The sequence below is a fragment of the Loxodonta africana genome, chromosome 13 (assembly GCF_030014295.1).
Source record: "Loxodonta africana isolate mLoxAfr1 chromosome 13, mLoxAfr1.hap2, whole genome shotgun sequence".
Lineage (NCBI taxonomy): Eukaryota > Metazoa > Chordata > Mammalia > Proboscidea > Elephantidae > Loxodonta > Loxodonta africana.
In genome coordinates this window covers 53717758-53732403 of record NC_087354.1, presented here as the reverse complement: position 1 = coordinate 53732403, position 14646 = coordinate 53717758, and the positions used below count along the sequence as shown (strand labels likewise).

Genomic DNA, 14646 nt, shown 5'->3' with positions numbered 1-14646 from the left:
ATGTTTCAAACTTTAAAAGAAAGCAATGCATATTAAATTCAAAATCTTTGTTACATGTTAACTACAATTATTCAGTAAAATAGTTCTTAATCAAGCAATGTGAAACTTTTGGTCATAAATGAGATTTGCTTTCTAACTATCCTGCGCACGTGTGTGAGGGCAGCTGAGGGTGTCCAGTTCAACTGGTGGAATGTAAAGACGATGGACCAAGAGTCAAGTGCCCTGTCGACTCTCAGCCAAAACCAACCCACTGCCGTCGACTTGATTCCGACTCACAGAGACCCTCACAGAGACCCTGTAGGACAGAGTAGAACTGCCCCCACAGGGTCTCCAAGGCTGTAAATCTTTACCGAAGCAGACTGCCACATCTTTCTCCTGCAGAGCAGCTGGTGGTTTTGAATGGTCGACCTTTTCATTAGCAGCTGAGCACTTTAACCACTGCACCACCAGAGTCTATTACCATTCATTATTTCATCACCTCTTAGAACTAATTTTTTTTTTCAGTAAAAAGAGAAAATTCGTTCCTTAAAGTTATAATAATATGAGTCTTAAGGCATTAAACAAAACATGGAATAAATAATAGAGGACAATCTAAAAATCTCTGATACCAGTTTAGAAAGGACAATATGATGGTTTTATGGTATATTTACACACATAAATCATCAGTGAAACTGGCCTAACACAGGAAAGGAAATATGGAGGCATACTTAGCAGGAAAGAAAAAAAGAAAAATCAACCTTAGATTCAAAATTGGCTACAGATAATCTACGTATACAGAAATCACAAACTAACATCATAAAATACATTTATTACTAAATCAGACAATATGCTAAAATTACTTACATCATCTTCATATTTAATGTGAATGTCTGTGATTTTGACTTGTACATTTTTTATTACTTGAGTGGCCAATTTTTCCAAAAATGTATCCTTTTTGGCTTCTTTTGGCTTATCTATAAAAACAGAAAAGCACAAGCTAAAGAACTGAAATTCTCACATACTTCATAATCAATGACCAAGGATAAGTGAGGCACTACTCAATGGAAATTACAGCCAATTCTAGCGTCCTTCTTTTAGATTTAGATTTAATAAGCATTTCCAACTTAAAACTTATTTTTGAAGTTACAATGTAATCTAACAATCATTTTTCCTTCCTAAGACGGAAAGCAACTGGCAATGTATGTAAATAATACACGGCATAAAAAGCTACTTTTACCTACCTTTTGAGCGATCAAGACCTTTAAAAGGTTTCTTAAAATGTTTTTTGTGCTTTTTACGTTTACGTCCTTCTCAGTGGAAGCATTTTAGTGAGAAAAGGATAAAAGTCAAGTTAGCAGACTAGAGGACAGAAAAGAAAACAAGAGAATTCTTCCTGACAGCAAGCTTCTGTACAGTTCACCTACGTGAAACTGACCTGTTATCTCAATACTAACACAAACTCACAAACCTGGCTTATAAAGAATAGCCTTCTTTAATCTAGAAACTAACCTGGCAAGTGCAATTACATAAAAATTGGGTGAAATGTCCATACACAATGCCTTTTTTAATATTTATGACTTTTTACCATTCAAAGTTTCACTTTAATTTCAATGTTACCAAAATATTAATGGAAATGTAATAATGACAGAAGATGGAATTTGAAGAGAAAAGCTTTGATAATGTATGGTGGGGACACAGGAATGCAAGTGAAATGAGGGGTGGGTTGCAGACACATGAATCCCTCTATCTGATATTACCTCACAGGTAAAATTCTTCAGTGGCTTTAGGGTATAAAGAATTTTTTTTAAATGTTTATTAAAATCAGCTTCAAAATCTCATAATCTTGTGTTTGGCATTGCTTCACCTCACAGCACTGACCAACATCTGTCTGATCCAGGTTTCACATCTTCATGTTCAGCTGCCTACATAGATCCCCTCTGGTCTGAATTCTGGAGACTGTCTCTGTATGGTCTCTGTGCCGCTAGTCTTCACCCTCCTGTCCTATACTGCCATCAGATTGATCTTGTCTGAATACCAATCTGAGCCTGTAAATGCCTTGCTCAAAATTCTTTAAAGGCTCTCTACATTTTCCCAAATAAAATTACAATGGGTAAGCATAACACAAAAGATCCTTTTATATATTTAAAAAAAAAAAAATCTAACCCCTATCTCCCTGCCCCATTCTATCTCCTGCTGCTCACCCTTACACTGGGTATTAGAGAAATACTATGTAAGCGTTCCAGAACAAGCCATGCTTTCTAATGCTGAGTGCCTCCACACCTGCCATTCCCTGAGCTTGGGTAGCTTTTCCCCAAGTCCTTCACCAGGCAAACTCAGAGGAGGCTTCCAAATCTCAGGTCCACCACCACTGCTGGTGTGAAACCTTCCTTGACGCCCCCAAGCAGCTCCAGGGTCGCCAACCCCCGCACCTTATAACACAGACTTCCATTAAGCAGTGATCACACTGTATTTGAAGAGTTTGCAATTGTCTTGCCACCAGGCAGGAAGCTTCATTAGGACAGGGATTATCCTAATACCTGGGCACAAAACACTGTATGTTCAAATGGATCAAAAATTCCACATTTTGGCATTATAATAAACTCAATTAATGTTATACGTATTTGAGAAAATATACATGAAATTTTGCTTGAAATTGTAAATTTTTTCTTCCTTGATATTTTAAAACAGATTGTCCTGCCACTACAATAATTAGGAACCAAATCCTGGATTATAAAACAAAACCCTAAGTTTCAAGAAGATATTTAATAAACATATAACAGAATCTGGATGTTGCTATTACCAGTGTCTCCTTCCACAGTGACAGTCCCTGACTCTTTTTCATTCATAAATCAAACATTAAGGAAAAGACCGAGTTCTCAAAGAAATACCATTTGAAAAGAAACAAGAAAGCCCAGCCTAGTCCTGAAAACCATCCCATTTCGCTAGAACAGCGTTCAGAAACAGGGGTCCATCTGCCTGGGTTTAGATTCTACTATAACTTGCTCTTCTTACCTAACCTATTATCACCCTGGATTCACTTTTTTTTCTGACCCCCTTGTTCTATCTTTGATCTCAGTGTTAGATGCACCGAGTTTAAACCTCTCTAGTTTTTAAAATCTAATCTGAGTGCTACAAAGCTCTTTAGAGGAAGTTGGTAAATAATCTGATGGACAGCAGATTTATGATTCTCAACCTCTCTCTAAAGTCATTCTCAAACATTTCGGTCTCAGAGCCCCTTTAACACACTTAAAAATTGAAGACCCTAAAGGGCTTTTTATTTATGTGGGTTACATCTATTAATATTTACCACAATGGAAACAAAAATTGAGGAATGTTTTAAATATTTATGTATTCATTTTAAAATAACAATAAACCATTACATGATAACATAACCAACATATACTTATAAAAAATAACTATTTTCTAACCACTAAGTTTTAGTGAGAAGAATGGCATGGTTTTACATCTTTCTAAATCCCCTGACTGTCTGACTTTAGTAGGAGACAGATGGGTCCGCACATCTGCTCCTGCCTTGCATCTCTTAAGATGTGTTGTTCTGGCTGAAGTAGATGAAGAAAATCAAATCTCACTACAGATATGTAGATGTAAAAGGGAAGAGCGTTTTCACTGCCTTTTCGTGTAATTATAGATATTCTCCTTTGATCCTACATTCAAATTCAACAGGTGGTAGTTTCTTAAAGGTTGGCTACACTGTGGAATATGAAACCCTATCGATGGATTTTTCATTCTGTAACATGAAAATCAACTGGTCTATCTGGCACTCTAGATGGACCTTTTTTAACACACACGTGATTTTTTTAGCATCCTGCATTGGTCACTTGGGAATAATGGTTCACTGAGTCATGCAGACCTTCCAAATATTCATTATTTAATATCAAAAATCATAAATTTATTAATATCACCATCAATCTTATCAGAAAAGTCTTTAAGTACTAGGAAGCTGTCAAGCTCATCAAGGTGGTAAATACAAGTTTCCCAAAATTCTAACTCTCATTTAAAAGCTAAATTTTATCACTGGCAACAAATATTGTCAGTTTTTTGTTTGTGAAATTGTTTCTTGAAATGCCTCCTGAACACTCAAATCCAAATAATGGTCTGTCAATCATCCTTTCAAGTAAACATGGTGCTACATGAAAAAAACAGCTAGTCCAGCTGACAACTCAAGTGCCAAGTGTTTAAGTGTTTTCACTTGAGGCAATTATCCTGCTTGGGTTGCAGCAGAAGTGCTTTATACATCCTATTTTGTCACAAAGAATATAAAAAAGACATGTACTCAAGAGTCGACATTGATTTTAAAAAGTTTCACTGTCTCATCAAGGACATTCTTAAGTGAGACTGATTTTTTTCCTTTTACTGTGCGTGCATGGTGGCTAAGAACACGACGACTGTTAGTACAGCTCGGGGCCACTACCCTGATCTGCGCTGAGGCAGCCAGCCATTTTGCCCACCATTGCTTCCGCACCACCAGCGCAAACGTCAGCACAGAGAAAAAGCAAATAATGCCTTAGTAGGATTATGAAAATAGTTTTGACCCTTTCAGAACTACTGCTCTGGAAAAACAAAGAAAACTGACATCAAATAAGGAACAAATACATACTTGGAAACTGAAAAGAGGAAACAATCATGATTTGCACACTAAGCCCTCACCAACTAATCGAAGATACTATCAACAAAACTAACTTTTCTCATTTCAGAATCACCAATATTCTGGGTGTAGTTTTTTATCCAGTCTAATACATCTTTCAAAAAAAGAAAGAAAACTCCGAATCAATCCGGTTTTCCTTCCTAGTGACCCCTGTTGGTTTTCTGTTTTTTGTTTTTTTTTAAACAATGCTGCCCAATGATTTTGTTAGATATTCGAACGGGCCACCAGATACTCTTTGTATCTTGGAAGCAGGTTACTCCTAATAAGATCAGAAAACACTGCCACTGCCACACTGCAGGTAATTATAACCTACAAAGCTGGTGAGTGAATCATGAGTATCTCCACACTATCTTTTATATTAAACAAAGTTAACTACAAGACAAATTAACAGTCAGCCATGCTTTAGTAAAGGTACAGAATTGTTAAAACGGAAGCTGCTTTCACGGTGATTTCACTCAACACCATGTAGGAAATTGGCCATGCAAATTATTCTTCCATTTGTCATAATGAAACTAAATATAAGTTTCTAGTGGCAGAAATCATTTCTAGCACAATCCTTACTGTTTCAGCTGCAAGACAGAGAGCCTGCTTGCCATTTAATCAAAACAAATTCTAAGTGTGACTAAGTTAACATAAAAAGCTGAAAAGTTACGTAAAATATAAAGATTAGTAAATTATTTTTTAGATAAAATTATTATTTAAACATACTTGGTAAATTTCCTAGTACGTAACCCCCTTTTTTTTAACCCCCCAGAAACCTACTATAAATCCTAAAGCATTCGGCCTTCAATTTGCCTTATGTCAAGTTTAAAATCTCAACATGCCTCCCAGGACAGGGCGCTGGAGGTGGCTCAGGAGCTATTTACGGAGGTCAGGCAAATCAGAGGGATGTGGGAAGAAGGCTCAGGTGCTTGGCACCACTGCCCATTAAGGTTCTGAATAAAGTCTCACTTTAATTAAAAAAAAAAAAGGTTTTACTTCATCGCTTTTCCCAAGTTTGAGAACCACTGCTCTAGGAAAGGGGTTGCTTCATTGAGAAACCACTGTATTGTTCTACAGAAGGGAAGTCGGAAAGGCAGTCCAGATTAGTAGGTTATCTGAACGTCCAGTTACAGGCTTCGCAAGGGCAGCGGATCACATCTGCTTCTCGCCATGAACGCCAGCATCCAGCACAGAACTTGCCACAAACAGGCATTCAAATATTTGGTGAATGAATAAATGGCTGGTGAAGGCAGGGAAAGGAAACGATGGAAAGGGGAAAACATGAATTACATTTCCATTATCTAAAAAGATGGCACCCCATCAAATGAGCGTCATTGCAAGTACGAGCATGGATAAGAATATGTATTTTTATGTAGCTGGATACCATTAACCATGCATACCCACCAGGCTTGATGTCCTTGTAAACAAAGGTTTCCAAGCCGTATAAGAACTCCCCTGAAAGGGCGCCTGCATCCGCATGGCAGCAATAACCAAAACGCAAAGCATGTAATTTCACACGTAAAATATGCTCAAACTCAACTCGAAGAATTAAAGAGCATGTAACAGTACCATGAAATTAGTTCAAAGGAAGCACTCACAGGGACACCACTTCAATTCTGTCAACACACAATCTTTAGTTTCGTATTAAATAAAAAATTCTTAATAACTAAAAGTTATAATAATTTTAAATTAAGAAAGCAAGGTAGAAAAATACCAAATACGGCTCATGTTCCACTGGCAAATTTTCTAACGGAGCGAAAGTCCACTATTTTGGTTCTCTTTTTACTTCCCACTTTGCCTATTTTCAGAATAAAACATTGTTGTGATATTTGACACAAAGTTTAAGGTAAGCTAAAATGACCTCATCTTACGTCACTGTGATCTATTCCCTTTGGATACACCACCTGAATCCTTTATATCCATTCTTGTTAACGATGGCTAGATAGCACCGCCTTCACTTTCCTCCTCAAATCCAGACTAGACACCCTTTAAGTTTACCTCCCTAAATCTCAGCTCTGATCATGTCACTCCCTGGTTTGTTTTTTTTTTTAAGACTTCTCTACTGGCTACATATTAAAGTCCACTGTGGCACAGGTTAAGAGTACAAGATCTAGAGCCAGAATGGGTTCAAATTCTAGCTCCATTGTTTTGTAACTGAGTGGCCAGGACAAGTTATTAACTTTCAGCTTTCTGGAATGTAAAATGGAACAATAAAACCAAAACCAAACCAAACCCATTGCTGTCGAGTCAATTTCGACTCAAAGCGACCCTATAGGACAGAGCAGAACTGCCCTATACGGTTTCCAAGGAGTGCCTGGTGGATTCATACTGCCAACCTTTTGGTTCGCAGCCAAGCTCTTAACCACTAGACTACCAGGGTTTCCTGGAACAATAACAGCACCTGTATCATAGAATTGTGACTATTAAATGAGTTAGTTCATATAAAGCATCTCAAAGAGCGAACAGTAAGTGTTCAACAGATGCCAGGTACTATCACCATCATCATGATGACATTCAAATCTCTTCGACTGACCTAAACCTACTTTCCAACCTTGCCTCCAACTACACTATTATCAAAGTCCCAAATTATTAGCTGTTCCCCATGCATGCTCTACACCTTCCCACCTCCACTGTCCCCTCCACCTTACAATGCCCTCTGTCCTTTCTGCATATCTATCCTTTAGACCCAGGTGAGACATACACCTTCACTCTGCCCTGATCTCCTTGGCTAAATATGACATGTCTATTCTCAACTCCCAGAGCACATTAGCTGTACCTCTCTCATAGGACTCAACATCATGTCTCATTTTCCCAACTAGTACATAGGGTCCAGGGATTTTCTAATTTTTGAGTTTCCAACAACAGGTACAGCAGGTTGCCATCAGACTTCTCAAAAGCACCTGGAAGCTAGAAGCTATTACCTTCAAAATTCTAATTTTTAACCTAGCATTCTATCCCCAGTCAAATCAGATAAGTGTGAAAGTAGAACACAAAGACATTCAGACTTGAAAGGGTTTTAAAAATTATATCCAGTGTATCCTTTCTTACCACACTAGTAGATGTGCTGCAGCCAAACTAAGGCGTAAACTAAGAAAGAGAAAAAGACAAGGGACCCAGGAAACAGTGAATTAAACACAGAAGAGCTGTAAAGACCAGACCCAAGACAGCAATTGTGCAGCAGGCCTAAAAAACAGTCAGTTCAGTGGGAGACTCCCAAGGGAAAAAAAAAAAGTAGGGTCGGGGGGACTGATAGACTATCTGATGCATTTGGACAACTGGGAAATAACATTAATAGTCACATAACAAATTTCATGTAGCATGTGAAAAGAATTAAAAATAAGTTTACATAGAAGACGAAGCAAATAAAAAAAGCATTTACAAATTCAAAAAAAAACAATAAGTTACATAAAGGAAATACAATCATAGTGTATATCATTTGATCTATGCAATGAACAATATTTATATTGTCATAATAATGAAAATAAGGCCCCTCGGTGGTGCATACAGTTTGCATTCAGCTACTAACCGAAAAAAGGTCAGTTCAAATCCACCTAGCAGGGCCATGGAAGAAAGGCCTGGCAATCTACTTTCATATCAGTTATTGAAAACCTATAGAAGGCAGTTCTACTCTGACACACGGGGTTGCCATGAGTTGGAATCAAATCAACAGCAACAGGTTTGGTTTAATAACGAAAAAACTGACTAGTAATTACTCAAAAATCATGATATAAGCACATTATGAGAAGATGAGGAAGGCAATGTAGGGTGAAAGGAGATGGTAAGACAGGTAAAGTCCTTGATTACTGTAATAGGAAGTCCTAGATAATGCCTTAAGTTGATAAATTAGATAATGACAGAATGTTAATATTTCTCAAAATATGGCTCCTTCTAAGGAATGGGTCAGACAGAAGGTGGGACAGAGGACTGTCACTTTTCACCATAAGCCTTCTTGGCAAAAGTATTTGATTTTTAAGTGTGTGTATACATTATTTCAATTAAAAAAAATAACATTTTAAATAAAGAATCTACAGCATGTAGACATTTTTGGCCTCACTAGAAATTTAACCTTTCCCTTTCTGATGTCCTTTCTAGGAAAATAAATTCACACCAATGGAAATAAAAGGAGAAAAACACCGAAGAGTTTATTTGTACAGTTAAGCAAACTCTCCAGAAATGTACTCAATTGTATTTCAATTTTGTTATATTCTGCCTGACAATGGGCAGCATTCTATTTTATGAAATGAATCAGTGTAAGTAAAAATACTTTTCAAAGCAGAACAGCATGAGGGTTTCTTTAACCATCTGTTGCTTAGAGCTGAATCACCTCCCCTCATTACCACTCCTAAGTCCCTGTCCACGTGTGATGGTGCTGTTAAATTCGGCAGCAATGGCTTTGGTCTGGTTTAGTTTGATAAAATACAGAGATACAGCTTGCAATAGAATTACAGCACCATACCCGCCCAACACTGTTTCATATAGTGCTATGCTTACCTCGTTTTCTTGCAAGAACACAGGTAAAAAAGGACACAAAGAAACTTAAATATTGGCCAAAACAAACAGGCTTGCACAAACTCATACGAATTAGGAAAATCTCCATAAGCAGCATATAAAAAAAGATTGCTTAAGAAAAGTAGACAAATCAAACTGACAGATAAAACAATCACTGAAAAAAGAAAATTATTCCTAAATGGGAGTCATTAAAATATTTATAATTCATATTTTGAGATGTGATTTTAAAGGATTATTTCTTTGCAACTACAGCTTATAATGGCTCAAAAATAAGCATCCGCTATACATATCATTAAATATTTAAAAAATATAGGCATATCTAAGTATAAAAAAAAAAAAAAGTATATATAGGTATGTAAATTGTACCTTTCTCCGCAGCTTTTTGAAGGGCTTCTTCAATTCGAGATAGCTCTTTCTGTTTAACATCCTGCAAAGATTTTTCTTCTTTTTCAGCATCATATTTAATACCTAAAAGCATACAGATCATTCACACAAAAAGAATATGTAATTAGTAAGTTAAAAAAAAAAAAAAGGTAAAAGGTTAGCCTCACTGTGATTTTGTGTGTCTGAATATAATCTAAGTCATTTTTTTAAGTCAAAAAACATTTCTTCATTCTTTCAATTAATTTTACAACAAGTTTAAACATAATTACTCTTATTTATTCACAAAGCTTATATCAAAAAGGAAAGTGACAGGAAAAGAAATTAAAGAAGGGACAAAGAAATCAGGGGAAGGAGTAAGTGAGAAGGGTGAGTAGAATAGCAAGAGGGACAGAGGGAAGGCGATATACATACATACATACTCTATCTCATGATGTCATTTTTGGTAACATAAGATCAAGAAATAACATGATAAAAAAGATACCTATAAGAATAAGGTGTTTATAGAGTTCACAGTAATAGTGAAAAACAGTAGGCACCCCACAACGCAGTATCACTCAGCCTTCCAAAATGATCACTATCACTATAAAAGCCACGAAACATTATAAATAACATATAAAGTGAAAAGGCCAGATTGATTCATGTTGTATAGCCTACTGTGATGGCTGGTACATTAAACTGTACGTGTATGGATGAAGACTGGAAAGCAAAATGTAAACATAACAATAGTACCTGTACAATGACTGAGATATTACAAGTGATTTCTCCCTAAAATATTCAGAAAATAGTATAATTTTCTTAATATTATAGGGTCCTCGTAACTGAAAAAAAAAAAACTAAGTACTTAAATAAATATCACTGTTTAAAACATCCATTAAAAATTATAATATTACACTTTCTGAAGACAAAAATTACCTATTTTACACACATATTTTTGAGCTAACGTTCAATCAAAATCAGAAGCAACAAAATGGAAAAAAAATAAATTTTAAAAATATTGAAATCTGCACATTAACACATCAAAAAAAGTACATTAAAAACAAACAAACAAAAACTCATTTCATTTCATTCCCCCAAAATAAAACTGCCTAATGCATGTAAACCTAACAGGAAGACTTAGTTGCAAAATAATTATTCTTAGAGAATAGAATAAATTTAACAAATGGCTGAAATTATTCTTTCCGGCAATAACATACAAAACATTTTATATACAAATGTGGTAACATAAATGTGCATATATCTGTGTACATGTGTATACGTATATGTACATATCGGTATATATGTATATACATATATGTACGTGTATGCATGTGTACATATATATACAGTTGTCCCTCTATATCCATGGGGGGTTGGTTTTAGATACCAAAACCCACAGATGCTCAAGTCCCTTATATAAAATGGCATGGTATTGGCGTATAACCTATGCACATCCTCCCATATGCTTTAAGTCATCTCTAGATTATTTATAACGCCTAGTACGACGGAAACACTAGTGAACAGTGGTTCTACAGTACTGTACTGTTTAGGGAATAACGCTGAGGTGAGCAACGCTCCAACAGGGAGTGCTGGAGTGAGACAGGGTCTCTGAGATGGCGGGAGGCTACAGCAGGGGATGTCTGCACATCACTCTGCTCACGTGCATCCAAGCGTAGTACAAGGCAAATTCAAGTTCTGCTTCCTGCAACTTTTTTTTCCCGAATTTTTCTGACTCACAGTTGGTTGAATCCACAGATGCAGAACCCGTGGATATAGACGGTCGACTGTATATAAGTTTATATATATGTGGTTAGACACATATATGATTACTTTATTTAAATTATGTTCTATTTTACAGAATATATTACACCTAGGAACATTTCGTTTCAATGTGATGTGGCTGCAAGGTTAGGTCCTGATGTAACATACTTGCTCCAGGGACAACAAGCAGATGTAATCCCTCTAGAGTCGCAACAACCGCTTCTCCATAAAGGTTCTTCCAAGGAATCTTCAAAGTTAATTTATCTAAAGAAACATAATTTCAACCTTAAATTCTTATTTGGTTGCTCAAGAAGATATACAATTCTCACTTCCCACTCAGAGAAAAGGTATAACAAAACCATCCATGTATTTAGTACATAGAGACTAGCCCACAAGGAAAACACTCCAACTCTGAAGTTCACAAATATCTTTTCCACATAATATCAATACTAAAGGTGACTATTTATACCGTGCTTTATACTTTTCAGGAGCTTTCAGGAGCCCTGGTGGTGCAGTGGTTAAGAGCTCGTCTGCTAACCAAAAGGTCAGCAGTTTGAATCTACCAGCTGCTCCCTGGAAACCCTAGGGAGCAGCTCTACTCTGTCCTGTAGGATCGTATGGGTCAGAATCAACACGACAGCAACGGGTTTAGATTTTTTTGGCTTATACTTTTCAAGCTTTTTGATAGGGATTATTTAACTTAATATTCCAGAACTGTAAAATGAATGATGCAGCTATCATTTCAATTTTGAAAACAAGGAAACTCAGTTCCAAAGAGGTCAAATAATTGCCTAAAGGTCATCAGTGAGAATGCTGGAACCTGAACTCAGTGCTCTTCATTATTCAACTTACTGCACTTCCCGTTCTAGCCACACAACAACTAAGGCTCAATTGGAAAACTAGTATCTTTTTTACAATCTTTAAACTGCAAAGATCAATTGTGAAAATATCTGTACAAAATTCCAGGAATTGAAGTAGCAACACAGAGAAGAGCACCAAAGGACCAGAATTTGGACAGCATGCTGGATTTCTACAACTGAAAGAGGCCGGCTATCAAGGCAAGGTATATTGTTTTACGATTAGAATTACAATCTACAGGCAGTCCAGACCAGTTACTTTCCACATACCTACTTATAAGTCACTTGGAATACAGAACACATTCTCTCTCTTAGAAACAAGGGTGTTAATGTCAGCTGCTTTTTCAGTCATAATATAATGAACTATGGTCTCAAAATTACTAACCCAATTTGTGGTTTTATAGGAAAAGCTTAAGCAGGGCAAAAAGAGCACACACTCACTAAATTTTGCAATGGGCAAAATGTGTCTTTGATGTCTTCCCATACTTTCCTCCTTACCCTTTCCCCATTCTCTAGTAACCCCTCTTTCCAGGTCTCCAGGTGGCCTATGTCTCAAGCTGCCCTCAAAAGTACTAGAGCAATTCCACCTAAACCTTCCCTACCCTCAAAGTCTTCCATGTACCAAAATACAGTACTTCTCCTCTTCACCATTAAAATAATGATAGTACCTTAAAAGCAGCTGATCAAGACTATTCAGAGAAAAGAACCTAATTCAACTAATCACTGGCATTTTTAAAAGGCGTATGCTCAAAGTTGAAAGAATTATTAAATGGTATAACAAGCTGAAGAGAAAATAAAATAATGCAACATAAAGGATATTGTGCGGCACCTGGAAGGCTGGCTATGTAGGCAGGCCAGTTCTTACTTAGGAATCTATTCCCAGGGTTAAAGTCACAAATTATTTCTCCATCTAAATTTTTCTTTTTCTTCAACTTCTAAACCAGTTCAGTTTCTTAGTGACTAACATGTCGAGGACCCTAGATGCAGCATCAGTTGTTTATACTTCTGGGTCATTTCTGAGTCTGATATTAGAGAACCACTTATATTCATAATGGATAGTTTTATGCTTATAATTATCTCATAAGCTCTTAATAAAATTGATTTCATTACCTTCTTGGTAAGCATTAAGAGTAAAAAAGCTGGAAGAACCCCTACAACTGGCATATCAAAAAAGGATTGTCTCTTCCCCAAACCTTTTTTCTTTGCATTTATCCTAACCCACCAGGCCCCTATCATTCAAAAAGGTCCTGGAATTCAGTTATATTACTGGATCCCCTTTTTTTTTTTTTTTTAATAAAAAAAAAATTTAGGTAAAAGTATAACCCAGGGACACCTACAAAACATGTCTAGCTCCTAAAGAACCAAATAATTCTTGAGCTTATTTAGCCGCACTGACTCTACAGGTCATGTACAATATTTTAACCTAAAGAGAAATTAAATATAAATGCTCCATGAAACCAAAAAATAGGAGACAAATTTAAAGAAAATATGCTTTGCATCCTTATATGTAAAAGGTCTCAACTCAATGAAGACCCCTGAAGGAACCCATTAAATCATTTTAACACTTCAAAAGCAAAAAAGAACAAATTCTGAACCATTAGAAAACCTCCTCCCAAAATATAAATCTGGCTTTAAGAATATAATGAATAATGCAAAGTTTCTGTAATGAACTACAACCCATCCAATACTCTGGAAATGTGATTTCAATATTACATCCTCATTTTAGATCTCTGTAACTTCCCTGGAGACAAAGATATCATATTCATCCTTGCCTGTCCCCTGCATAGTCTCTGTGCAGTAAGGAATTAATCTCACCCAAAGATTGTCTGGCTTCTTGGGAGGTGATCTCTAAGCCTTTGGAATATTTTGCCTAACACATGTCTTTGTTTATCTGAGGGCCTTGGGCCATACCAGATAGTCCATACCAACAATGTGGTGGTGTCTGGACTACACAGTATCAGTTTGACCTCCAAAGAGGCTGGAAACTGAGGTCAGCCACATGGGTGGTAAACCATGCCAATGTGACTGAGCCCCAATAAAAACTCTGGCCACCAAGGCTCAGGTTGGCAATACTCTGTGTGTACTGTCATAAATCATTGCTGGGAGGAGCTAGCCCTGTTCATGACTCCCCTGGGAGAGGACAACTGGAAGCTTCATGCTTGGGATTCTCCTGGATTCCATCCCAAGAGCCTCTTCTGTTGGCTAATTTTAATCTGTATCTTTTTACTGTAATAAGCTATGAGTATAAAAGCTTTCAGTGAGTTCTGTGAGTCTTTCTAGTGAATCACAGAACCTCAGTGGTCTTAGGAACTGCCAAACTTGCAACCAGTATCAGAAGTGAGGGTAGTGTTAGGGAACCCCAAACTTGCAGTTGGTGTCAGGAGTGAGGTTGTTCTTGGGAACTACCAAACTCTCTGTAGTGCATGTGCATAAGTATTTCAAAGGTAAAGGAACGAATGAATGGCTACAACTTCTACACTCCAGGATTTCAACTGAATATGTAGGGCCACAACAGTATTTCTACAGCCCTGC

The 14646-nt window shown here is 36.8% G+C and overlaps 1 protein-coding gene across 3 annotated transcripts in view; it reads right to left on the bottom strand.

The window, feature by feature from the left end:
* The window catches only part of VPS13C (vacuolar protein sorting 13 homolog C), a 187196-nt gene that overhangs the window by 148507 nt on the left and 24043 nt on the right, over positions 1-14646 (bottom strand). For all 3 annotated transcript variants that reach the window (XR_010317431.1, XM_064267464.1, XM_064267465.1), the window contains exons 4-6: positions 11426-11521; positions 9503-9604; positions 844-953 (exon numbers count right to left, since the gene is read on the bottom strand). Coding sequence is in view for 2 of the 3 variants with exons in the window: in XM_064267464.1 (XP_064123534.1) it covers positions 844-953; positions 9503-9604; positions 11426-11521 (308 nt within the window). In the remaining variant the exon portion in view is untranslated. The remainder of the gene's footprint in view (positions 1-843; positions 954-9502; positions 9605-11425; positions 11522-14646) is intronic.